Genomic DNA, 27,074 nt, shown 5'->3' with positions numbered 1-27,074 from the left:
TTACTGTTATTTTATTGTGTTACTTTTTTATAATTTTTTACTCTAGTTTATTTGTTAAATATTTTCTTAACTCTTTTTTGAACTGCACTGTTGGTTAAGGGCTTGTAAGTGAGCATTTCACAGTAAGGTCTACACGTGACAAATAAAGTTTGATTTGAACATGATTACGGTGAATGTGGAAGCAATGTGAAGGTTAAGCGTTAAAGTTGTGGGGAGAACACAGTGCAGCATTTGGTGGATGCCAGGTGCAGAGAGAGGCTAGAGAGGCTCAGAGATATAGGATCAATCATGTTGTATCATATGTATAGGCTAAAAGACAGATTGGTAGAACTATAGTGTGGACTGATGGAGCTTACATGGATGTTCCTGTAGTAAGTGGACCTACTGTAGGGGCTGGTGCTTCTGATGGTCCTGGCATTGTTTCAAGGCCTGTTCAGAAATCTTGCGCTCATCAATGTGGTGTCAAAGGACACTGATAATGAATAAAGTTGACTTCATAGCCTTTTTTGGAAAGATTATCAATACGACTCTGGTTGTGGAAAGCAGAAATGCAAGGTTGAAGGTTATTGTGGAGACGGCAAAATAGATATTGGGAGTAACAGATGTTACTGTTGAAATTGTTTTTGACATGGGGGGGGGGGGGGGGGGGGGGTAGTAGTTAGTAGGGATTTATTTGGTTTTGAATGTTATTTTCATGGTAGCACAGAACTGGGCAGACCATGGTTGATCATACATTTCAGCACAGTAGGTGGCGGCATACACTTTAAACGTTTGTTTGCGGACCACCATGATATCATAGTAGTAGAAGAAGAAGAAGAAGCAGCAGAAAACTCGTTGGCTACACAGACTCACCAAAGACTTTTATAACTAAACCAGGATAGACCACAGCTCGTCGTTTCAAATAGAAACACATGAGTCATAGTGGGCAGAACAAGCAAGGTGGGCAGAGCCAAGCACGAACTAGCGAGATCCTATTGACGAGTTCTAGCAGTATTTACATATTTCCCTTAGGCAACACCTACTCTATGAAATGCGAGTGTGCAATAACTCAATTCGCCTTTGTGCTCCTTCTAAACAACGCAATTTTGTTTTACTTTGGCAAAAGGTAAAGTCTAAAAAACGTACACCACTCTCTTTGTAACATACTTTACTTTTGGGAACAGAAAACTGTATTGAGATTAAATGTTTAATCAATGAGAAAATTAGTAGAATGTCGGCCAAAATCCACCAAGTTCAATTTTATCCCACCGCCGGCCACTGGGCTTTATCTTACTACCATATTTGTTAGTGAGTGGAAACTCCAGGCGGATGCTTCACATTTAAACATTCGGTGAAATATCTGTGGATTCACTCTGCACATTTTTAAAACGTCTTTCAACAGGTTATTACTGTCCTCCGTGAAGCACACGCCGAGAGGACAGAGGGATTTAACATCTTAATCACTGGAAATTTGAAGAAATGGTGAGCTCAGAATAATCGAAGTACGCCTGTGCTAGCTAAGTTAGTTAGCTATCTGTTGTTCAAATCAAATGTATTGGTCACATACATTTAGCAGATGTTATTGCGGGTGTAGTGACCAACCGACTAGCTGTCTTATTGTAGAGTTTATGAAATGTCTGGCAGCACCACGCCTCATCAGCGTGTATAACGTTACCACGTGTTTCCTCGATGTTTAAGATACATGGATGTATTGGGGACTTTTTTTATTTTTTATTTTATTTAACCTTTATTTAACCAGGTAGGCAAATTGAGAACACGTTCTCATTTACAATTGCGACCTGGCCAAGATAAAGCAAAGCAGTTCGACACATACAACAACACATAGTTACACATGGAGTAAAAACAAACATATAGTCAATAATACAGTGAAAAAAAAATAAAAAAATAAGTCTATATACAATGTGAGCAAGTGAGGTGAGATAAGGGAGGTGAAGGCAAACAGATATATGTATAAATAAATAAAAATATAAAAAGGCCATGGAGGCGAAGTGAGTACAACACAGCAAGTAAAATAAAAACTAAAAAAACACTGGAATGGTTGGTTTGCATTGGAAGAAAGTGCAAAGTAGAGACAGAAATAATGGGGTGCAAAGGAGCAAAATAAATTAGTAAATAAATACAGTAGGTAAAGAGGTAGTTGTTTGGGCTAAATTGTAGATGGGTTATGTACAGGTGCAGTAATCTATGAGCTGCTCTGACAGCTGGTGCTTAAAGCTAGTGAGGGAGATAAGTGTTTCCAGTTTCAGAGATTTTTGTAGTTCGTTCCAGTCATTGGCAGCAGAGAACTGGAAGGAGAGGCGTCCAAAGGAAGAATTGGTTTTGGGGGTGACTAGAGAGATATACCTGCTGGAGCGCGTGCTACGGGTAGGTGCTGCTATGGTGACCAGCGAGCTGAGATAAGGGGGGACTTTACCTAGCAGGGTCTTGTAGATGACCTGGAACCAATGGGTTTGGCGACGAGTATGAAGCGAGGGCCAGCCAACGAGAGTGTACAGGTCGCAGTGGTGGGTAGTATATGGGGCTTTGGTGACAAAACGGATGGCACTGTGATAGACTGCATCCAATTTATTGAGTAGGGTTTTGGAGGCTATTTTGTAAATGACATCACCGAAGTCGAGGATTGGTAGGATGGTCAGTTTTACAAGGGTATGTTTGGCAGCATGAGTAAAGGATGCTTTGTTGCGGAATAGGAAGCCAATTCTAGATTTGACTTTGGATTGGAGATGTTTGATGTGGGTCTGGAAGGAGAGTTTACAGTCTAACCAGACACCTAGGTATTTGTAGTTGTCCACATATTCTAAGTCAGAGCCGTCCAAAGTAGTGATGTTGGACAGGCGGGCAGGAGCAGGCAGCGATCGGTTGAAGAGCATGCATTTGGTTTTACTTGTATTTAAGAGCAGTTGGAGGCCACGGAAGGAGAGTTGTATGGCATTGAAGCTCGCCTGGAGGGTTGTTAACACAGTGTCAAAAGAAGGGCCAGAAGTATACAGAATAGTGTCGTCTGCGTAGAGGTGGATCAGAGAATCACCAGCAGCAAGAGCGACATCATTGATGTAAACAGAGAAGAGAGTCGGTCCAAGAATTGAACCCTGTGGCACCCCCATAGAGACTGCCAGAGGCCCGGACAACAGACCCTCCGATTTGACACACTGAACTCTATCAGAGAAGTAGTTGGTGAACCAGGCGAGGCAATCATTAGAGAAACCAAGGCTGTCGAGTCTGCCAATGAGGATGTGGTGATTGACAGAGTCAAAAGCCTTGGCCAGGTCAATGAATACGGCTGCACAGTATTGTTTCCTATCGATGGCGGTTACGATATCGTTTATGACCTTGAGCGTGGCTGAGGTGCACCCATGACCAGCTCTGAAACCAGATTGCATAGCGGAGAAGGTGTGGTGTGATTCGAAATGGTCGGTAATCTGTTTGTTGACTTGGCTTTCGAAGACCTTAGAAAGGCAGGGTAGGATAGATATAGGTCTGTAGCAGTTAGGGTCAAGGGTGTCCCCCCCTTTGAAGAGGGGAAGAGAACTTCTAAACTAACTTGCATTATTGAGCCCATGAAAGTAATTGTCTGATTTTTCCAGATGAGATATTATTATTCCTAAAAGAGTAGCAAAAATGTATGTGTGGCGACTGTGACCGAGATATGTGTTTACAACATTCACTGTAGTAACTAGCTAACGTTAGCTATGCACTCTGGACAACCGCCAGTGGTCGCTATTGACCTGTCCTTTGAGTGGATCCGTCAAAAGACCAATAAAAAGAGACCACTAGCGGCTGTCCACGCTGTGTTGATAGGTGTGGCCTGGTCCCCATATTTATTCTAACCACAATATATTTAACCCTATTAGGCTGATGCAGAAGTCAACCCCAAGGCCTACCCTCTGGCTGATGCCACACTGAGCAAAACCATCCTGGACCTTGTGCAGCAAGCTGCCAATTACAAGCAGCTCCGCAAAGGGGCCAATGAAGGTGAGACAAACCTATCTGTAGTGGAACTACATTCTTTTGGTTGCAGGGTTGGAAACGCACAAGATGTTTACTCCAACAAGGTGACGACCTCTATGCATTTTACGCACGCTTTGATGACAACAACACAGAGCCGGGTGTGAGGGTCGTCACCGACCCAGAAGACTGGGGGGGATCTCGCTCTCTGAGGCCCACGTGAGAAGGGTCTTTAATCAGGACAACACCCGCAAGGCCGCGGGCCCCGCCGGTATTCCAGAGCGCGTTCTCAGCATGAGCAAAACAGCTGGCAGGCATATTCAGTCATTTTCAACCTCTCCATGTCCCAGTCTGTAATCCCCACATGTTTTAAGATGACCACCATCATTCCTGTTCCTAAGAACTCTAAGGCTTCGTGCCACAATGATTACCGCCCTGTAGCGATCACTTCTGTAATCATGAAGTGCTTTGAGAGGCTGGTAATGGCACACATTAACTCCATCATCCCAGACACCGTAAACCCACTGCAATTTGCATACACCCCCAACAGATCCATAGATGACGCAATCTCAATTGCTCTCCACACTGCCCTCACCCACCTAGATAAGAGGAATGCTGTTCATTGACTACAGCTCAGCGTTCAACACCATTATTCCCTCCACGCTCGTCACCAAGCTTAGGACTCTAGGTGTGAACACCTCCCTCTGCAACTGGATCCTGGACTTTCTGACGGGCCAACATTTACCTTCACCACGCTGACCCTTAACACAGGGGCCCGTGCTTAGTCCCCTCCTGTATTCTGTGTTCACCCACGACTGTGTGGCCACCCACGACTCCAACACCATTATCAAGTTTGCTGACGACACAACAGTGGTAGGCCTGATCACCGGCGACGATGAGTCAGCCTACAGGGAGGAGGTCAGTGACATGCCAGTGTGGTGCCGGAGCAACAACCTCTCCTTTAATGTCAGCAAGACCAAGGAGCCGATTGTGGACTACATCGATGGGGTGGCAGTGGAGCAGGTAGATGGCTTCAAGTTCCTCGTGTCCAAATCACTAAAGACTTAAAATGGTCGAAAAGCAGGAGCGAAGAATCTGTCGTGAAGGCCTCGTCCCCCTCAGGAGGGTGAAAAGGTTCTACAGCTGTACCATTGAGAGCATATTGACTGGCTGCGTCACTGCTTGGTATGGCAGTAGCACCGCCCTCGATCTCATGGCGCTACAGAGGGTTCTGCAGACAGCCCAGTACATTACGGGGGCAGAGCTCCCTGCCATCCAGGACCTCTATATCAGGCGGTGTGAAAAGATGGCCCGGAAAATCGTCAAAGACCCAAGCCATAGACTATTTTCTCAGCTGCCATATGGCAAGAGGTACCGATGCATCAAGTCTGACGTCAACAGGCTCTTGAACAGCTTCTATCCCCAAGCAAAACAACTGATAAATAGCTACACGGACCAAGTTTACCTTGTATCTTTATTGGCCTTATATGTCAGTATTTGCACTCGCGAAGCACACACACACACTGTCACTCCATTTGGTCGTTCGTACATAATATGCACATGCATTTATACTGACTGTACACACCCACTCACATGCAAGCTGCTGCTACTCTTAACTTATATCCTGTCACCTTACCCCTATATATATCTCCCTGCACATGTAAATATGGTATTGGAACTGACTTTTTAAATATTTCCTGTATATAGTATACTTACTTTGTATATTTATCTCGTTCTTAATTTTTTTTCTAGTAATACATTGATTTTTGCATTGTTGGGTTTTGAGTTTGTAAGAAAGGCATTTCACTGTGCTTATGACATTAACTTGCTACTGTCTAGCTCTTAAGGTGTTCGGAGGAAGACCAGCATTTCATCCAGACCAGTAATACAATCGACATGCCTCTGAAAAAGTACCACCTCACAGCTTCAGATTTGTCACTTTCTAACCTCTGCTCGCCCTCTCTCCACCAGCCACTAAAACACTTAACCGCGGTATTGCTGAGTTCATCGTGATGGCCGCAGACGCAGAGCCCCTGGAGATCATCCTCCACCTGCCACTGCTCTGCGAGGACAAGAACGTGCCCTATGTGTTTGTGCGCTCCAAGCAGGCCCTGGGACGCGCCTGTGGGGTCTCACGCCCAGTCATTGCCACTTCGGTCACCATCAAGGAGGGCTCGCAGCTTAAGCCCCAGATCCAGTCTACCCAGATGGCCATTGAGAGACTGCTGGTGTGAGCAGAGAGCTCAGGATGGGGGTTGTAGGGTTAACAATGGGACACCACCTGCTTTGGTCATATTCAGATTTTTGTAAATGGAACGGACTATGATTTAATGTTCTCCTGCCAGACTTATGTACAGAAGATTCTATTTTGAAATGTTGGGACAGAATAAGTATATCTGAAGCGTTGGAACAAAAATGGTTTAACTTGTTTTTAACATTACTATGTTGTAAATGTGGCAATTATATAGAGTATATGGGACATTACACTTAGCTTTCCGTATGTTGACCTTTTTCCTTCATTTGGTGCAGTTAAAGGTGGACATGTTCATTCCAGTATTTGTAGTGTTTCATTTGGGAAACATTCCTACATTGGGCAAGTCCCTGTAGGTAATAATGTATAATTACTGAAGACCCTGTTCAAGTTTCAGCATTATGGGCAGATGGATGCATGTATGACACTGGAAACGTGGGTAAAATGGGTCTAGATCCTGGCATCTATAGGGGGACAAGATTAGCATGCCACTCTAGGTTGAGATGCACCCAAAATAGTCAGATTCAGTAATAACCATATTGGCATCCATATGCTTTTATTAAATTCACATTTCCACTTTTACAGAATTAAAATGACTACTGGAAAGCAACATTTAAGCATACCGATTAGACCATATCACAGGTAGTCAAAAGGCAATTGTGAACAGATCTTCCAAATTTGCATGACAAAACACTTCAAACATGTTTGGCTTTTGTTCAATGGATTCTTTGGCCAATAAAGAGCATCTTTTATAAACGGGAAAAATAATGATCTTCCAATTGTAATAAAATGGGCCATCCTCAACTAAAGAAACATCAAATAAATACAAAACGTCACAAAAAAATACACTACGATGGTTGTTGAGAGAACATCTTGCTGAAACACCCTGACCCCAAACGTTCACTTAACATTAAAAGAGAGGGCGTTCCATAAGTGGGTGACGAGGGTCATCCATCCTAAATGATACCGTTACCATGGACACAGTGACATGGCAACAGAATGGAACCATGCCATTGAGTAAGAGAACAGGCTTTCATGGTGAAATAAAGACCACTTTTGTCAGGCTTGCCATTGATGCAGTCACACAACTGTCCTTCTCCATGAGTTAAGCCTTGAGGCGCAGTCACTTGGCAAGGTCAAGACTCACGATGAGACCGAATAGCAGCCCAACTAAGGTAGTTAGCTGCCCTTTGGCATTCTGGCACAGAGTGACTTCTGTTCAGCACCTGAACAGCCAGGGTCAGGTTGACTGTTTGGCAGAGATGCATAGTCAGAGCTCTCCAAAAGGTGGCAGTCTGGAGCAATATAAATGAATGGTACAAGGACCTCCGTCTGGAGTTCTCAGTCCACAGAGAACTCGGTCTCCGAGGCAGTGCCGGGGCGGCTGCCCCCATGGGCGTCCTTCCTCAGCTGCAGAGAGACACAGCTCAGCCAGCTCCGGCTGGTGGGCATCTCCCCCACGATCTCCCAGCTGTCTGTCTCCTCACAGTACCGCTCGATGGTGTCGTGGTACCTGGTGGACAGATGGGACAGGTTGTGTAGGCTCTGGTCAAAAGTAGTGCACTACATATGGAATAAGGTGCCATTTCATCAAAAGTAGTGCTATGAATAGGGTGCCATAGGCAGCCCAGATACTTTTCATATTCTCCTTAAAAATATATTTTATAGGCCTTGCACCTGCCAAATCAGGGTCGTATTCAGTAGGCACCAAACGTGAGAAAACCGACTGAAATAGGGAGAGAATACATCAACTTGTTCAATAAGAAACGCTTGCTTTCATTTTCTGTTGAAAACCATTTTGCTCAGGTGTGGCCTAATGAATATGATTAGAAAAGGCTTGACATGGAGCTGTCTTTTACCTGTCCCAGCCCTCCTCTCCACCCAGCACGTAGATCTTGCCGTCCACCACGGCCACACCGGGCCGGTAGCGCCTCTCCCTCATGTGAGCACACATGGTCCACTGGTTACTCTTGGGGTCGTAACACTCCACCTTGTCTGTGTTCTCTGTGGATGCATGCCAGCCACCTAGGAATGGAATACAGGAGAAAATCCTAATGTATTTTTCCACAGACAATGTGGAAATATCCTCTGGCTTCAAACTAGGGCCTTCCTACTTTTTTCCTGATCAGGTCACGTGTTCAGGGAAAAGTCACTATGTATCAAGCATCTTAGAGTAGGTGTGCTGATCTAGGATCAGATCCCCCATGTCCATGTAATTGTATTCATTGTGATCTAAAAGTCAAAACTGATACCTATGACGTAGATCTTCCCCTTCAGGGTGCAGGCAGCAGAGCCGGAGCGAGCGATCTGCATGGGGGCCACCTCAGTCCATACAGACGTTTTAGGGTTGTACACCTGGGCCAGGTCTGTGCCGTCACCATCCTCTAGAACAGCACCACCTAGGAGCCAGGAGGACACTGATAAGTTACCATCTAATATTAAAGATGACCTGTAGACAATTCAAACTGCCGCATAAAGCAATTTGAGAACAATGATAGAAACCAAGCTGAACCTATAGAGTTGCTGTGACTGTCCACAATAAATACTTTGCCTGCGTTTATACAGTCATCCCATTTCTGATATTTTTCCCACAAATAGGTCTTTTGACCAATCACATCAGATCTTTTTCAGAGCTGATCTGATTGGTCAAAAGACCAATTCATGAAGAGAAAAAAAATCAGAATTGGGCTGCCTGTGTAAACGCAGCCATAGAGTTCTCTGGAAGTGGGTGAGCAATGATCTCCCCTACCTGTGACATAGAGCAGACCATCCAGTGCCACCACAGCAGGGCTGGTGACGGCCATCTTGACCGACTCCATGAACTGCCAGGTGTTGGTGTGGGGGTTGTAACACTCTACCGAGTCCAGGCGGGAACGGCCCTCCCAGCCCCCCACCGCAAACACATAGCCATCCAGCATCACCAAACCTGGAGGGGAGGGAGGTGGACATATATTCATGGAAGATCCGACCTGCTCAACTTTAAACAGAGGAGTTATCCAATGGAAGTCTATCTTCAATCAGAAGTCTGTCAGCATTCACAAATGATGTACTGTATTGGCTATTGTTTTATTCCATTACAGAAGTCATGGACGGGGACCTAACCTGTTACAAAAAAAAGTCACAAGTCCCCGGCTGTCCTTTTAACCAGTGTTATGGAATAAAACACATTTTAACGCTGACATGTCAGACAGACAGTGTGTTAAAATGGATAAATAAATGGCTAGAATAGACAGATTTTTACCTAGCTCTGAGCGGGCTACGTTCATGGGGGCCATCTCCAGCCAGGAGTCGAAGCAGGGGTCATAGCGCCACATCTCTCTGCTGGCCGAGCCATCAGGGAACTCCCCTCCAGCCAGGTACAGAGTGGAGCCTGGGAGAGAGAACATGGAGATTGGAATAGATTAGAAAATAGAAAATAATAAAATTCCTCACAAAATGTGTGTATTTTGTGAGAAACTGACATTTCTCTTTTCTTCATCTCATTCTCAAGCATTAGGTAAAATGTAACAAGGGTCCTATAACAATCTATGACATAGGATCCATCTTATCACTAGGTGTTAATATACAAACTAAACCAAATGGTCCTCACCTGAAACCACCAGGCCGTGTTTACTGACAGCGAAGGGCAGGCAGGCCAGACTCTTCCACTGGCTGGTAAGGGGGTCAAAACTCTCCACGCTACGCAGCACCACCTTATCGTCTTCTCCCCCCACCGTCACAATCACCTCAGCTGTCCCTGTCACAGAGAGAGGCCAGCAGAGAGGGATGTGACTGGGGAGCCACAGAGACTTGTCCCTTCAGAGAGCTGATCATTGTATTAAAGGCAGTTGGTAGAACAATCCTCCAGGCATACCAGGGTTTGCGCTTCAGAAATCTAATTAAAGCGCTAGGCGTGTGGAGGAGTTTGGCAAGTGGGAGGTTAAATGTGTGTGTGTTCAAGTCCTTGTGTGTGTGTTAGGGTGACAGAGTGTATTTGGAGTGTGTTTTGTGCATGTATCCATGCATGTGGTACCTACCTGTGGACCTACGTGGGCGTGCTCGGGGGCAGTAGAGCTCTCCTCGTCGGTCCTGTAGCAGCAGGTAGTCCTTGGCCTCAGAGATGAGCCTCTGACAGCGCTGGGACTCACGGACCACCTCCAGAGACTCAATCACATCGTGGATGTAGTACGGGCTGATCAGGGGCAGGCGGATGTGCTCCAAGACCTGCAGGGAGACGTGGGTTAGAATGACGACACACCCGCACTCACTGGACACAGACATGAGCAGACAGACACAGGTAGGCATCTCCATCCGACCTCTACCGTTTTATATACACATTAAAACAAGGCCATAGGACCTAACCTTCAATTTTGTTTTTTTAATTTAATGGTTAGGTCCGATTCCATTTTACCAGAGCGACCTTGATACCTCCAACTTCCACTTAACATGATAGGATCGCTGACCTCTGACCTATCCAAAATGACACCGACTCACATCTGAGAGGCTCTAAATTCTATTGGTGCCAGGCCAGGGTCACACCTTCCAGGGCCCATGGTTACTACAGGACCATACAATGGGGTTCTAACCCCTATAAGAATATTTTGAAGATAAAAACAACACAGAGACAAGACTAATGGTCAATAGCGAATTGTAAATAGGAGTTGGTTTTCAGTTCAACATCTGTGGAATGTCACTCCTGAACTCAGAGCGACGTGGGCTACATGTGCCACGTTTTCATTGGTCTGTACATTGAGTCGGGAGTAGGATACTGGTTATTTGGCCATGTTGTACTGCAAGGACTTCTGATTGGTCAACCCCAGGCTAGGGTGGGGGGGTTATAAATGGCATCCTGTTCCCTGTTCGGAGGGGAAAAGCTGAGGACAGGGGAGACTGAACATCTGACTCCCAGCATAACATCTTGATTTGTCCTCTCTGAATAAACCTATTTTTCTCCCCCTGATTTGCTTTGGAGTTTGTGTTATTGAAGAATAACAAATTGCTAACACTTGGTGCCGTGTTCCTGATTAATTGGTCTGAACAACAAGAACTTATCAACTGTGTGTTTATCCAGAAGAAAGAGGCTGAGCGCAACCCACTTTGGGGAGTCAACTCTTAATCTCCTGATTGATGACAGAATTGCTGGGTGAGTCTAGACCAAAATCATTTTAAACAAACCAAATCAGGTTCAAATAGTGTATGCAATGAGTGATATGTATCTGTGATGTATAAGTGTTCAAGTCCTTTGTTTTATTAGAGTGTAGTCCTTTGTTTACTCCTATTAAAAAGGTTGGAGTCCTCTGTTTTTGTGAAACCTTGTTGTATAGAAGTGAGTTAGTTGAGAAGGAAATTTTTTGGGGGGTGAAACCGTGTTGCATAGAAGTGAATTGCTAGTTGACTAGCAATTTTTACACGTGGTAAATATAAGCCTTGTAAGCATTCAACAAGCTTTGAGTGAACTTTTATTTGTATTTTTTTTACCTTTATTTAACCAGGTAGGCTAGTTGAGAACAAGTTCTCATTTGCAACTGCGACCTGGTCAAGATCAAGCATAGCAATTTGACACATACAACACAGTTACACATGGAATAAACAGAACATACAGTCAATAATAGAGTAGAAAAATAAGTCTATATACACTGTGAGCAAATGAGGTGAGATAAGGGAGGTAAAGGCAAAAAAAAGGCCATGGTGGCGAGGTAAATACAATATAGCAAGTAAAACACTGGAATGGTAGATTTGCAGTGGAAGAATGTGCAAAGTAGAAATAATGGGGTGCAAAGGAGCAAAATAAATAAATAAATACAGTAGGGGAAGAGGTAGTTGTTTGCGCTAAATTATAGATACAGTGGGGCAAAAAATTATTTAGTCAGCCACCAATTGTGCAAGTTCTCCCACTTAAAAAGATGAGAGGCCTGTAATTTTCATCATAGGTACACTTCAACTATGACAGACAAAATGAGAAAAAAAATCCAGAAAATCACATTGTAGGATTTTTAATGAATTTATTTGCAAATTATGGTGGAAAATAAGTATTTGGTCACCTACAAACAAGCAAGATTTCTGGCTCTCACAGACCTGTAACTTCTTCTTTAAGAGGCTCCTCTGTCCTCCACTCGTTACCTGTATTAATGGCACCTGTTTGAACTTGTTATCAGTATAAAAGACACCTGTCCACAACCTCAAACAGTCACACTCCAAACTCCACTATGGCCAAGACCAAAGAGCTGTCAAAGGACACCAGAAACAAAATTGTAGACCTGCACCAGGCTGGGAAGACTGAATCTGCAATAGGTAAGCAGCTTGGTTTGAAGAAATCAACTGTGGGAGCAATTATTACCGACCATTCTCATAAAATATGGTCGGTAATCTGTTTGTTAACTTGGCTTTCGAAGACCTTAGAAAGACAGGGTAGGATAGATATAGGTCTGTAGCAGTTTGGGTCTAGAGTGTCACCCCCTTTGAAGAGGGGGATGACCGTGGCAGCTTTCCAATCTTTGGGAATCTCAGACGATACGAAAGAGAGGTTGAACAGGCTAGTAATAGGGGTTGCAACAATTTCGGCAGATAATTTTAGAAAGAGAGGGTCCAGGTTGTCTACCCTGGCTGATTTGTAGGGGTCCAGATTTTGCAGCTCTTTCAGAACATCAGCTATCTGGATTTGGGTGAAGGAGAAATAGTGGGGGCTTTGGCGGGTTGCTGTGGAGGGTGCCGGGCAGTTGACCGGGGTAGGGGTAGCCAGGTGGAAAGCATGGCCAGCCGTAGAGAAATGTTTATTGAAATTCTCAACTATAGTGGATTTATCGGTGGTGACAGTGTTTCCTAGCCTCAGAGCAGTGGGCAGCTGGGAGGAGGTGCTCTTATTCTCCATGGACTTTAGTGTCCCAGAACTTTTGAGTTAGTACTACAGGATGCAAATTTCTGTTTGAAAAAGCTAGCCGTAGGAAAGCTATCTGCCTGTGTATATTTGTTCCTAACTTCCCTGAAAAGTTGCATATCACGGAGGCTATTCGATGCTAATGCCACAAGATGTTTTTGTGCTGGTCAAGGGCAGACAGGTCTGGAGTGAACCAAGAACTATATCTATTCCTAGTTCTATTTTTTTTGAATGAGGCATGTTTATTTAAGATGGTGAGGAAGGCACTTTTAAAGAATAGCCAGGCATCATCTACTGACGGGATGAGGTCAATGTCATTCCAGGATACCCCGGCCAGGTCGATTAGAAAAGCCTGCTCGCAGAAGTGTTTTAGGGAGCGTTTGACAGTGATGAGGGGTGGTCGTTTGGTCGCAGACCCATTACGGATGCAGGCAATGATCGCTGAGATCTTGATTGAAAACAGCAGAGGTGTATTTGGAGGGCGAGTTAGTTAGAATGACATCTATGAGGGTGCCCGTGTTTACGGATTTGGAGTTGTACCTGGTAGGTTCATTGATAATTTGTGTGAGATTGAGTGCATCAAGCTTAGAGTGTAGGATGGCCGGGGTGTTAAGCATGTCCCAGTTTAGGTCACCTAGTAGCACGAGCTCAGAAGATAGATGGGGGGCAATCAATTCACATATGGTATCGAGGGCACAGCTGGGGGCAGAGGGAGGTCTATAGCAAGCGGCAACAGTGAGAGACTTGTTTCTGGAAAGGTGAATTTTTAGAAGTAGAAGCTCGAATTGTTTGGGTACAGCCTTTGATAGTAATACAGAACTCTGCAGGCTGTCTTTGCAGTAGATTGCAACACCGCCCCCTTTGGCAGTTCTATCTTGGCGGAAAATGTTATAGTTTGCGATGGAGATTTCAGGGTTTTGTGGTTTTCCTAAGCCAGGAAACATGCATGAAACCAAGGCTTTTACGGTTACAGAAGTCAACAAATGAGAGCACCTGGGGAGTGGGAGTGGAGCTAGGCACTGCAGGACCTGGATTAACCTCTACATCACCAGAGGAACAGAGGAGAAGTAGGATAAGGGTACGGCTAAATGCTATACGAACTGGCCGTCTAGCACATTCGGAACAGAGAGTAAAAGGAGCAGGTTTCTGGGCTCGACAGCATAGATTCAAGGCATAGTGTACAGACAAAGGTAAGGTAGGATATGAGTACATTGGAGGTAAACTTAGGCGATGAGAGAGATATAGTATCTAGAGACGTTTAAACCAGGTGATGTCATCGCATATGTAGGAGGTGGAACAATATGGTTGTTTAAGGCATATTGAGCAGGGCTAGAGGCTCTACAGTGAAATAAAACAGTAATCACTAACACAAGTTATGGGTAGCCAGGCCCTACAGAAACTATTTGTGTTCTAGAAGAGGTTTGGTTCCTCAAAAGGGGTTATATAAAAACATACATATACACACATACATAAACAGAAACAAAAAACGCCCCAAAAAAACGCAAAAAAAGAAACATCCTCTCACTGTCAACTGCGTTTATTTTCAGCAAACTTAACATGTGTAAATATTTGTATGAACATAAGACTCAACAACTGAGACATAAACTGAACAAGTTCCACAGACATGTAACAGAAATGGAATAATGTGTCCCTGAACAAAGGGGGGGGGGGTCAAAATCAAAAGTAATAGTCAGTATATGGTGTGGCCACCAGCTGCATTAAGTACTGCCGTGCATCTCCTCCTCATGGACTGCTCCAGATTTGCCAGTTCTTGCTGTGAGATGTTACCCCACTCTTCCACCAAGGCACCTGTACGTTCCCGGGCATTTCTGGGGGGAATGGCCCTAGCCCTCACCCTCCGATCCAACAGGTCCCAGACGTGCGCAAATGAGATTGAGCACTGATGGAGGGATTGTGCGTTCCTGGTATAACTTGGGCAGTTGTTACCATCCTGTACCTGTTCCGCAGGTGTGATGTTCGGATGTACCGATCGTGTGCAGGTGTTGTTACACGTGGTCTGCCACTGCAAGGACGATCAGCTGTCCGTCCTGTCTCCCTGTAGCGCTGTCTTAGGCGTCTCACAGTACAGACATTGCAATTTATTGCCCTGGCCACATCTGCAATCCTCATGCTTCCTTGCAGCATGCCTAAGGCACGTTCACGCAGATGAGCAGGGACCCTGGGCATCTTTCCTTTGGTGTTTTTCAGAGTCAGTAGAAAGGCCTCTTTAGTGTCCTAAGTTTTCATAACTGACCTTAATTGCCTACCGTCTGTAAGCTGTTAGTGTCTTAACGACCATTCCACAGGTGCATGTTCATTAATTGTTTATGGTTCATTGAACAAGCATGGGAAACAGTGTTTAAACCCTTTACAATGAAGATCTGTGAAGTTATTTGGATTTTTATGAATTATCTTTGAAAGACAGGGTCCTGAAAAAGGGACGTTTCTTTTTTTGCTGAGTTTATATTATACAACTTTTGACGTTAATGTAATGTCATTGTTAAGTGAGAAAACCACTCTGGAAAAGGGTGGAACAGCTCTTTCGGATGTGAACATGACATTTTAAATTCACTGTCTAGAACCATTTCAAAGTAGAGCAGGAGACAGATGAAAGTCAGACCTGACCCCCACCCGTGGCCTCTGTTCTCCTAATCTATCCTTACACGGAGTTGTGCAAGGCAGATCAGATTTCAAGCAACTGGTCGGCACTGCCTGTCTGAGTCAACAGATTCTGACAGCAGTGACGAACGATGTCTTAGGCCAACCAGAACACAGGCTGTAAAAGGGAGTAAAGACAAACTTCCAGAGATAGTGATCACACATAAATCAGCATCTCCAAAACAGCTGGATGAATGGTCATCCACAAGACGTGGTTATCAGAGTTATGCAGGTTCCGAGTGAAACCAACAACATTATCCGTTCAGGGGAAGAGAAACCTGGTGTATGTCATTATTGCGGGATTTCTGATCACTGGCAGCGAGGATGTCAAAAAAAAAACATGATTTTATGAGAAGTGGCCAGGAGAAGCAGTGTCCGTCTAAGGGAAAATGGAAACAAGACAACAGCCCCAACAACACAATAATTGTGCAGAAATGTAAGAAGCTCTCTCCAGCTCAGCAGCAGAGGTTGCTAGATGCTGTGGAGGTAAACTAATAGACTCCCTCTTACGTCCCATCTCAGCTGGTGTACATAGGAAATCGGATGGAATATATGTGAACATGATGGTTAACAACTTTGCAGTAGATTTTTTAGTAGATACAGGTGCTGAAGTCACTATTGCCCATATCTTATGCAAAACATATATGTCCTCAGTACACGGGAAAGAAGATGGGAGCAACAGGAGTGGAGGGAAGACAGATATGAAACAAACCAAACCATTATCAATTTTTATTGGTCCAATGAAGATTGATGCAGGGGTGAGGATAGGCTCATTTGAACAACCTATTTTAGGCCTTGATGTTATTATGTAACTTGACTCAACATTGAACATTTCTTAAGAAAAGGTGACGTGGCAAATTAGACAACCCCAGAAATCTATAGTTCAGAACCATGCTATTTGGACTATGAAGAAAAATGAGTGTGGAACTGTGGATATGGAATCAGTGTGCTTGACAGGTGATGCCCCACCTTGCACAAAACAATATCCCATCAGCAAGGTAGCTATGGCCAGTACTAAAGTAGTGATGAAAGATCTATGGGACATGGGTATAATTGAAAAGACACCATGTAATCCACCTACTTTGATGCTTCCTCCAGACACCACATTACTTGAACACAACTGTTGTGAGTTGTTTTGGATCAGCTCTCTGATTGGTTTAGAGTTATTTGTTGAAAAACTCTGAATTTATCTTATACACAGATGGTTCAAGCATTGTGGAGGGGGGTGTGAGGTAGGCTAGGCAGTTACTACAGTTACTACAATGGACAATGTGATAATACCAGGCATGTTAGATTTGAGAAAAGCAGACGTTCGTAGGGCTGAGATCCCGCTAACGGGATCGATATGACAACAACCAGTGAAAGTGCAGGGCGCCAAATTCAAACAGAAATCTCATAATTAAAATTCCTCAAACATACAAGTATTTCACACCATTTTAAAGATACACTTCTTGTTAATCCCACCACAGTGTTCGATTTCAAATAGGCTTTTCGGCGAAAGCACACCAAACGATTATGTTAGGTCAGAGCCAAGTCACAGAAAAACACAGCCATTTTTCCAACCAAAGAGAGGAGTCACAAAAATCAGAAATAGAGAAAGTATTAATCACTAACGTTTGATGATCTTCATCAGATGACACTCATAGGACTTCATGTTACACAATACATGTATGTTTTGTTCGATAAAGTTCATATTTATATAAAAAAAACTCAGTATACATTGGCGCGTTATGTTCAGTAGTTCCAAAAACATCCGGTGATTTTGCAGAGAGCCACATCAATTTACAGAAATACTCATCATAAATGTTGATGAAAATACAAGTGTTATACATGGAACTTTAGATACACTTCTCCTTAAGCAACCGCCGTGTCAGATTTCAAAAACGCTTTACGGAAAAAGCAAACCATGCAATAATCTGAGTACGGCGCTCAGAGCCCAAACAAGCCAAAAAGATATCCGCCATATTGTGCAGTCAACAGAAGTCAGAAATAACATTATAAATATTCACTTACCTTTGATGATCTTCATCAGAATGCACTCCCAGGAATCCCAGTTCCACAATAAATGTTTGTTTTGTTCGATAATGTCCATCATTTATGTCCAAATAGCTCCTTTTGTTAGCGCGTTTGGTAAACAAATCCAAACTCAATAAGTGCGTTCACTAGGAGCAGACGAAGTCAAAAAGTTCCGTTACAGTCCGTAGAAACATGTCAAACGAAGTATAGAATCAATCTTTAGGATTGTTTTAACATACATCTTCAATAATGTTCCAACCGGAGAATTCCTTTATCTTCAGAATTGCAATGGAACAGAGCTCGCTCTCACATAAACGAGCGTGGCCAGCTCGTGGCTCTCTGGCAGACCGTCTGACTCATTCCCCTCTCATTCGGCCCCCCTTCACAGTAGAAGCATCAAACAAGGTTCTAAAGACTGTTGACATCTAGTGGAAGCCATAGGAAGTGCAACATGACCAATATCCCACTATCTTCAATAGGGAATGAGTTGAAAAACGACCAACCTCAGATTTCCCACTTCCTGGTTGGAATTTTTCTCAGGTTTTTGCCTGCCATATGAGTTCTGTTATACTCACAGACATCATTCAAACCAGTTTTAGTAACTTCAGAGTGTTTTCCATCCAAACATACTAATACTATGCATATATTAGCAACTGGGACTGTGTAGCAGGCAGTTTACTCTGGTCACCTTATTCATCCAAGCTACTCAATACTGCCCCCAGCCATAAGAAGTTAATGAGTGACACAATGCTTAACTATTGCATACAACTCTCTAATGGGGAATAACTCCCGAGGGGGACATGACGTAGTGCCATGGTGATGTGGCAGTGTAGTGCCAGTGGGTGATGGTAAAAAAATATGTGACAGACACATTAGGGCCAAATTGGGAAGGTCCTTATCAAGTTTTGCTCATAACAAGGTCAGCAGTAAAAGTCCAGGGACAATCACAATGGATACATGTCATTCATTGCAAGGTTGTCCAGTTTGATGACAAAGCAGAGCCTGGAGAATAAAGAACTGATTGATCAGTAATTGGGGCCAAATCTCAGGTGAAGAAGCATAGTAAGATGATCAGAACCTGATAAGCTTCTATGTTGTATACCGCAGTCGTCATATTAGGGATATCTAGGTGAAATGTCCAACATTTTCCTGAAAATCAGGACATGCGCTTACTTAGGGAAATCTGTGAAATATCAATTTCTCTTGAAACGAGAAATGATTACTTTAACTTTTTTGTTTCCTTCGTTACAGGTTATGAGAATCTACCGTCTGAAGCTGAAGTAATATCCTTTGATTCAAGAACTGTACCTGAAACAATACAAGATCAAGTGCAACCAGTGGAACGGAAGTAGAATTCCTCACTACCAGCAGACTGTCAGAACCTCATATTTAATAGTTATCTATGTGGGACTGATACCAGTGTGGAAGAGCTGGTCACTTTTAAAGGACTTTGTGAATGATACTTTGACAATAGGACGATTGAATATAATTGTCTTTCAGTGAAAGATGTTTGAAATTATTTTTCTTGTGAGTTCCCTCCTAATACAGGATGTGGGTGGTGTTTCCATTTCTAACACAGAGATGCATCAGCAGGATGAGGGACACTCGGGCGTCAATACGTTTCTAGCTCTCTCTCTACACTATGCCACAGTAGTCAATCAAAGTAGTTGTTGGGTTTGTACGTATGCACCATTCACCTCAAGGGCAGGTATTCCTTTAAGGGCTATTCCTTTTAACCAGAGTGAAATGTTGCGTATATGGAGAGATGTTAATTGGTATAAGACGATTATTGGTACTAATTTGGGTGAGAATGTCTAGTATCAACATGCGAGAGTACCTAGTTCTGCAGTACCTTCTGTCATTTGAGATTACCAATGACACTAATCAGCGACCACCTTACCTAGTTATTACACATGCACCTGTTGGGTGGTTATGTTTTAATAGGTCCCTCTCTCAATACCTTCAGTAATATCATCAATAATGGTATGAAAGCTCCTAATGGGACTTACTTTATCTGTGGATCCTATGCCTATTCCTGGTTACCAAAATTGTGGCAAGGGTCGATTACAGAAACGGAGAGATTCTTTGCGATTTCTTTTCCATCTTATGGTATTTCTAAAATAGCACAGGAAGTTATTAATATGGATAACTCTTTGGAAATCCTAGCTAATAGTACAGCTGAGAGTCTTGAGTTAATTACAGCTGAGATGGTTGTCATTTGGACTGTGGCGATGAAAAATCATTTGGACCTTGACTATCTTCTGTCCGCACAAGGGGTTACATGTGCTGTGATTGGTGCTGAATGCTGTACTTACATTCCTGATAATTCTGAGGAAATAACTGACCAAATCCAAAAGATCAGGACTGAGGCACTAAATATCATGATTCCAATCCAGATGATTTAGGCTTAGTCATGTGGTATTCCACATCTGGTACATGGGGAAGTTCTGGTGGGCATGATACTTCCAATAGTGGGAGTTCTGGTTATTTTTCTTATCCTCATCCAGGTTATTAAGTGTGCTATTGCCCGATGGTTGTCAGCTAAAATCCGATGGTTACGTGATAGGAGATATCATAAGATTCATCAACCGTGTCTTTTGGAGATGGGTGTCAGTGGTGTTCACCAGAATGTGGTGGGGATCATAAGGGTCTTCATCATCACACCAAGCCTCATGATTGTGGTCAATGTGCCCGTGGTAACTGTCCTCGGTGCTGTAGTGAACCATGCTCTCTCAGATGTGCCATCACACTTGTTAAGACCTCTTTTCTATAACTTTGTGTGAAATCTATTTATTTTGGCAACGGCAAGTACAATATGCCCTTTGTGTTTTATAGAAATGCAAGATGTTTAATAATGTGAATGATTTTGCTTTACTGCTAATGTTTTTTATTCTGTCTATTTTTTCATGTTTTCTAATGTTGTTTTAAAAATAAATATAGTTAAAATGTCATTTTAGAAAATGGCCTAGGGGGGAATATAAGAATATTTTGAAGATAAATACCCAACGCAGAGGATGAGAGGACGAGTGTACTAGAGTACTAATGGTCAATAGCAATTGTAAATAGGAGTTGGTTTTCAGTTCAACATCTGTGGAATGTCACTCCTGAACTCAGAGCGACGTGGGCTACATGTGCCACGTTTTCATTGGTCTGTACATTGAGTCGGGAGTAGGATACTGGTTATTTGGCCAAGTTGTACTGCAAGGACTTCTGATTGGTCAACCCCAGGCTAGGTAGGGGGGTTATAAATGACATCCTGTTCCCTGTTCGGAGGGGAAAAGCTGAGGACAGGGGAGACTGAACATCTGACTCCCAGCATAACATCTTGATTTGTCCTCTCTGAATAAACCTATTTTTCTCCCCCTGATTTGCTTTGTAGTTTATGTTATTGAAGAATAACAAATTGCTAACACCCCTAACGTTTATGTAACGCTGAGTGACTGACAGCTGGGGTTTCGGAAGGTCAGATCTACTGGGGATGCCAGAGCTTAAAACCCCACACACCACAGTCAACAGAGAACTGTAGGGAGGGGGCGTAGCACAGAGCTGGACACAATCTGTCGCCTAGATACCGCTCAACATACGGACAATGGAGAACCACTGCATTGACTGTTGTGTTTCCACGCTGACCTTTTCAAAGCTCTGCCTGCGGGTGGCGCTCTTTTCCAGCCACAGCATGGTGGCCTCGAACACAGTCTCCTCCTTGGCTACGTTCAGGTGGTCGCTGGCGATGATCTCCGTCAGCTTGTCTGCACACAGAGACAGGAACTCCTCCTGGGGGGGGGGGGGGGACAGTGTTAAAAATATTTCTAAATTTAAAGCAAAAATGTGCATTTCTTATTGGAACAAGTCCAGATAGTCCCTCCCTGTTTTAGTCTAGTTTCTTCCTTTTGGTGCTTAATGAACACGATCCAGGACTGGCAAGGGGCCAGCCAGCGGAGCAAAAGACAGTTGACTATGATGTTACTTCCCCTTTCTCACATACACAAAGAATGGGAATGTCTAAACAATGAGACATGAGAAATGTCCTCTCCTTCGTCTGCACTGTTCTGAAGGAACAACACGGGTGAAACCAAATACCTCTCTGGGATCATTGTGTTCAATGCAGCACAGATGAAGGAGAACAGAGGTGAAAAATACATTTGAAACTATTGAGACGCCCCAGGTTTGGACTACACAACCCAGACCTCCCTTCCTATCTCACCTGTTGGCAGACACTGCCGAAGTGCTGGAGGATGTAGTCCATGCTGCGTTTCTCCAGCTCCCTACAGGAGTGGGCCTCAGCGAAGCAGTGGATACCCACACAGTTCATCTCATCCATCTGGCGCTCCATGAAGCGGCAGCAGGCTTCGCGCACTGCCATCACGTCCAAGAGGTTAGCCGCAGCCAGCAGGGCCTGGGGGTCACAGGTCAATGACATTTGATTTCAAGACAGTCAACTCAGGACATTTATTTAGGAAATGAAAAGTGCCATTTACTGTATTTATGACTAGGAATGAAACTGACTTCAACTCTGGGGTAGTACAACTTTAATTTAACAACTGCAATGCTAAACCAGAAGCTGACTACAAAGTGAGACTGTAAGACAACGGTTCTACCTCACCTGCACATTGGCCTTGGAGATGACCACCTCAGCCGTGTAGGCGTAGCTGACCAGCATGCCAATCATCTGGGACTCCACTCCGTTGATGGCCACCCGCTCCTGTCTGGACTCCATCAGGTCTGTGGAGAACATGGCCTGGGGAGGACAGAGGGGAGGGCAGAGCATTAGGAGAAACAGACTCCTGCCAATGGAAAAGCACCAACAGCAAATGACCACATTTAAGTACTTCAGGTCTGCAGTGAGTGACAATATAAAAGATGCACGGTCATCAGTAACCTGTATCCATTCAGTAAATGGAATAGTTGAGAAGCAGGGGCACCGTCAGCTTGCTCATCCCCGTTGCACCACTGTATTGCCCTCTGGGTCTATGTAGTATAGCAGTTAGAATAATCATTTGGGGGGGGTGCTTATATTTGTCCTGTTATACACAAGTGTGTAATTTGCATATCCCAACTCCCCCTGAGACACCCGCATGGAGTGGGGTCACGGCCAGGGTCACCATTGTACAGTGACCCTGGAGCAATTAGGGTTAAGTGCCTCAGGGGCAAGGGCCCTGTGCTCAAGGGCACAGCGACAGATTTTTTTACCTTGTCGGCTCCGGAAGTCCAACGCTCAAACCTCGAGGCCGACCGACTTATATTAGCGCACAGTCTGACTGTCCGGTATGAGTTAATAAGTGTTAGTGTATCATACGCAAAATTGCCACGGGGGATGAGGGACATGTCCCCTCCCCCAATATTCTGAACAGGTTGATTGTAGAATAACAGGAAATTGTAAAATACCAGGACATTTGATTTAAAACGGCAAAATTCTTTCTCATCCTCTTGGCAAAATGTGAATAGCATGAGATGAGCTATAAAACAGCACGTTTCTCTACCCCATGGAAAATGTGTAGAACTGCAAAAAAATTGCTTTAAAACTGTAACATTTTCTCTCAGCCTCATGACAAAATGTGTAGAATAGCATTTATAAAACTGCACTGCATTAGTCCGGCCCCGTTCGGACGCACTGAGCCTCCTCCGCTGTCTATACAGACGCACTATATATTCGCACGCCTCCCGCTTCAGTACCAGTAAGTGAAATATTACTAATTTACAGTTTCAATGAAGACTCTCCCCTGACTCTCTCCAACAGGCATTCAGACAGTCCTTAGTTCAAGGTGTGTTTTAGCTCAACCTCCACCTGTAAACTATGAAAACTACTAAACTTGATAGGATATCATCTACTAAGTTGATCATACATTGACTATGTAAATATGAATGTGCATCATCATTATAATAGTACTCAGGCTTCATCTTTTGTGTATTATTAATATTTTAAATACTTTCATTGGTGACTTATCCTTTAACTTATACCATTTTCAAAGTACCCCTCAAGAGAGGGCATAAATTCATGTCAAACTGTAGAATTGCAGGAACTTTTTTTATATGTAAATATTCACAATTATAATAAAACTCAGTCTTGATCTTTTTTGTCTTAATATTTTCCTTGAAATACCTTAATTCATGATGGTGCTGACTTATCCTTCCACTTGTACTGTTTTCAAAATACCTTTCCAGAGAGGCATAATAAAGTAATGTCAAACTGTGCACAATTGCAGGAAATGCCTTTTAAAATTTCCCCCAAAATTCTGGGGGACGACTCCCAGATCCAACGTCTACTGTTTGTCCCCCCAAATATCTACCCACAATTTAATTTACATATACATTTTAGTCATTTAGTAGACGCTCTTATCCAAAGCGACTTACAGGAGCAATTAGGGTTAAGTGCCTTGCTCAAGGGCACATCGGCACATTTTTCACCTAGTTGGTTCGGTGATTCAAACCAGTGACCTTTCGGTTACTGGCCCAACGCTCTTAACCACTAGGGTACCTGCTGCCCTTGTAGTGTATGGAGAAGTAGTGTATGCATTCTATGTCTGCTCTTGGACAATGTATGTTTTTTGTACTCTTGTCCCAATGATAACTTCAGCACTCCCTGTGGGGATTAATAAAGTTGTATTGTACCGTACACCACTGTCCATACCTGGAAGTAGGAGCTAAAGGAAGCCAGTACGATGCGGTGACAGGGGAACTCCTGCCCCCCACAGCACAGTGTCACATCACAGAAGGCATTGTTGAGACGCAGGCTGTTCAGGCCCTCCAGGACCTTGTTGGGGTGCCTGGCCTCCACAAACACATAATCCTCACTGTCCAGTGAGGCCAGGGGAAAGCCAGAGTCCTCAAGGACAGGAGATGGGGGCAGGAAGAAGGTGGCGGATGTGGCTGAGATGTTCACAGCAATGATTTCGGCCATCCTTTCACTTTAGTCAAGCCTGTAGGGGAGGAAGAGGCAGATAGAGACTGTAGGCTACAGTCTTTACACCGCAGACCTGACCCACTTGCTCACAGCTGCACTAGGGTCAGACAGCATTCCTGTGTAGATTAAGAAACCGTGGACCTGGCGCGAGATTTGGCTCAGAAAAGATACCTCAATCCAGGGATGAGTAATGTGTTGTACTACGAATTGTCCCATTATCCCAACTGTTACACTGACGTCATGCTAGTTATAGGTAGTCACATCAACCATTATGGAATGGCATGGTGCATTGAACAACAAAATGGCTGCTATGTCTTCTGCTATCTAGCATGAGGACAAAAATGACACTTTTCCAGAAAAACTAGCAGTCGTTCAATCTTCTCAGTTTAACAGTTGGGATAATGGGAAAATTCAGAGTACAACGCATTTCTCATCCCCCCAGGTATGCAGAGGCCAAATCAAGCTCAGCACGGCGATGCCATTCGACTCCAAAATGTTGTAATAACATGAATAACAACTCCGTATAGCTCTGCATTGACATGACTAGTTGGCGGTATGTCCTGTATAAACACAAACTCCCTTCCTTGACAACAGCTCTGCGAATTGCAAGTATGAATGCCTTGACTTCTGCAGTATGAATGCCTTGACTTCTGCAGTATGAATGCCTTCACTTCTGCAGTATGAATGCCTTCACTTCTGCAGTATGAATGCCTTCACTTCTGCAGTATGAATGCCTTCACTTCTGCAGTATGAATGCCTTCACTTCTGCAGTATGAATGCCTTCACTTCTGCAGTATGAATGCCTTCACTTCTGCAGTATGAATGCCTTCACTTCTGCAGTATGAATGCCTTCACTTCTGCAGTATGAATGCCTTCACTTCTGCAGTATGAATGCCTTCACTTCTGCAGTATGAATGCCTTCACTTCTGCAGTATGAATGCCTTCACTTCTGCAGTATGAATGCCTTCACTTCTGCAGTATGAATGCCTTCACTTCTGCAGTATGAATGCTTTGACTTCTGCAGTATGAATGCTTTGACTTCTGCAGTATGAATGCTTTGACTTCTGCAGTATGAATGCCTTGACTTCTGCAGTATGAATGCCTTGACTTCTGCAGTATGAATGCCTTGACTTCTGCAGTATGAATGCCTTGACTTCTGCAGTATGAATGCCTTGACTTCTGCAGAGCCGCATCGGAGTAAATGCTGTGTTTGACTGAGCATGCAGAGCCTTTAAAATCGACACAGGAATGCTGTCCAACCCTAGAGCAGCTTTAAGTAAGCCGGTCGAATCTGCTGGCTACAGTCTATTTTCCCCCAGTTTGCCTGTCAATAATATTTTCAGTCCACTGGGGCACCAGTCTCCTCTCATATACTGACCTCTCCATAGCAAATACAATAATACAAAATAAAAAAAGAAGTAAGGTTAGTGAGGGAATTCATAGCAGCATCACAAGTGTCTAGTACAATTTCAAGACCAGATAATGCCATTCCAGTTCACACAACATAACATTGTAGCAATTACATTTCCCCTTGTTATGGCAATTACACCATTTTCAACCAATGCAATAATTTTGAGGACGCAAAATGATTCCGTCGACTGAAATAGTGCATTGAAACTGAAATTAGAACACTACATATGCAATGAATGTGATTAAAACACTAACAAGCTAGTTTGTTATTGCCGAAGATTTCTGGAAAGCGCTCAGACTGACTGACACTGCTGACAACTGCTAAGTTAAATGATGATCGACACTTGCCTCCTAAAATGGTTATTTATTGCCCAAAATCTAAGACTGCAGACCATGCACTTCTACCCTAACATCGTGATAATATGTTACATTACCTGATAAACATTGCCGCATCAATAGAACAATCCAAATGTGTCAGGTCTCGACCGAAAAATTGTTAAAAGTCGTGACCACCAGACGCCATGTCTTCTTTTCTCTCTGTTTTACTTTCTCAGCAAAGTGAAACAGAGCTCCTTATCGCCCCCTGCTGTTTAGGTCCTCGAAGGTCCTTGCTTGGTTACACCGATAGAGATGTAAGGTTACACCCTAAAAGGTTGATCCATCATGTACCTGTTCAAAGTATAATGTAATAAAACACATTTTGTGTATATCAGTTAGTCACACTGTATTATTTATCTAATTTGAAGCTCCACCTAGGTGTAACTCCACATATTATCACCAACAGCCATAATACCACTCCAGTGACTCATGGTTACATCAGAGATAGACTTTAGAAATGTCAGTGGTGGTCCTATGCAATGTATGATATGGTCAGATTTCATATAATGACCAAAATCTGTATACTGGCACATACAAGACTGGTTGTAGTCACTTACAGTTTAGATAAAAACAACTATTCGGATGGCCTTACTATAACGTTTCATACGGAAAACAGTTTAGACTTAAGCGATACTTCATCATCATGATCATGACAAGTTGTC

At 43.6% G+C, this 27,074-nt stretch overlaps 2 protein-coding genes across 3 annotated transcripts; one reads left to right on the top strand and one right to left on the bottom strand.

The window, feature by feature from the left end:
- The first annotated feature begins 1,034 nt into the window (after positions 1-1,034).
- LOC120040642 (NHP2-like protein 1) lies at positions 1,035-7,034 on the top strand. Of its 2 annotated transcripts, XM_038985726.1 has the most exons (4): positions 1,035-1,105; positions 1,382-1,461; positions 3,852-3,972; positions 5,917-7,034. In XM_038985726.1, exons 2-4 carry the CDS (start codon positions 1,459-1,461, stop codon positions 6,177-6,179), a joined length of 387 nt encoding a protein of 128 aa, XP_038841654.1. In that variant the 5' UTR covers positions 1,035-1,105; positions 1,382-1,458; the 3' UTR covers positions 6,180-7,034. The 2 variants fall into 2 exon arrangements, with proteins under 2 accessions (XP_038841654.1, XP_038841653.1); XM_038985725.1 differs by lacking the exon at positions 1,035-1,105 and having other exon boundaries at positions 1,273-1,461.
- Positions 6,666-26,578, bottom strand: LOC120040641 (kelch-like protein 20). Its single transcript, XM_038985724.1, has 12 exons — positions 26,469-26,578; positions 24,352-24,640; positions 22,327-22,461; positions 21,928-22,119; positions 21,354-21,497; positions 10,213-10,399; positions 9,786-9,932; positions 9,438-9,566; positions 8,946-9,122; positions 8,449-8,595; positions 8,056-8,221; positions 6,666-7,709 (listed from the first exon to the last, which is right to left on the bottom strand). Exons 2-12 carry the CDS (start codon positions 24,619-24,621, stop codon positions 7,538-7,540), a joined length of 1,866 nt encoding a protein of 621 aa, XP_038841652.1. The 5' UTR covers positions 24,622-24,640; positions 26,469-26,578; the 3' UTR covers positions 6,666-7,537.
- Positions 26,579-27,074: the final 496 nt, after the last annotated feature.

This window comes from Salvelinus namaycush, unplaced genomic scaffold (genome assembly GCF_016432855.1).
Source record: "Salvelinus namaycush isolate Seneca unplaced genomic scaffold, SaNama_1.0 Scaffold37, whole genome shotgun sequence".
NCBI classification, from domain to species: domain Eukaryota; kingdom Metazoa; phylum Chordata; class Actinopteri; order Salmoniformes; family Salmonidae; genus Salvelinus; species Salvelinus namaycush.
Note: the sequence above shows the minus strand (reverse complement) of the source record. Positions and strands in the feature narration are given on the sequence as shown.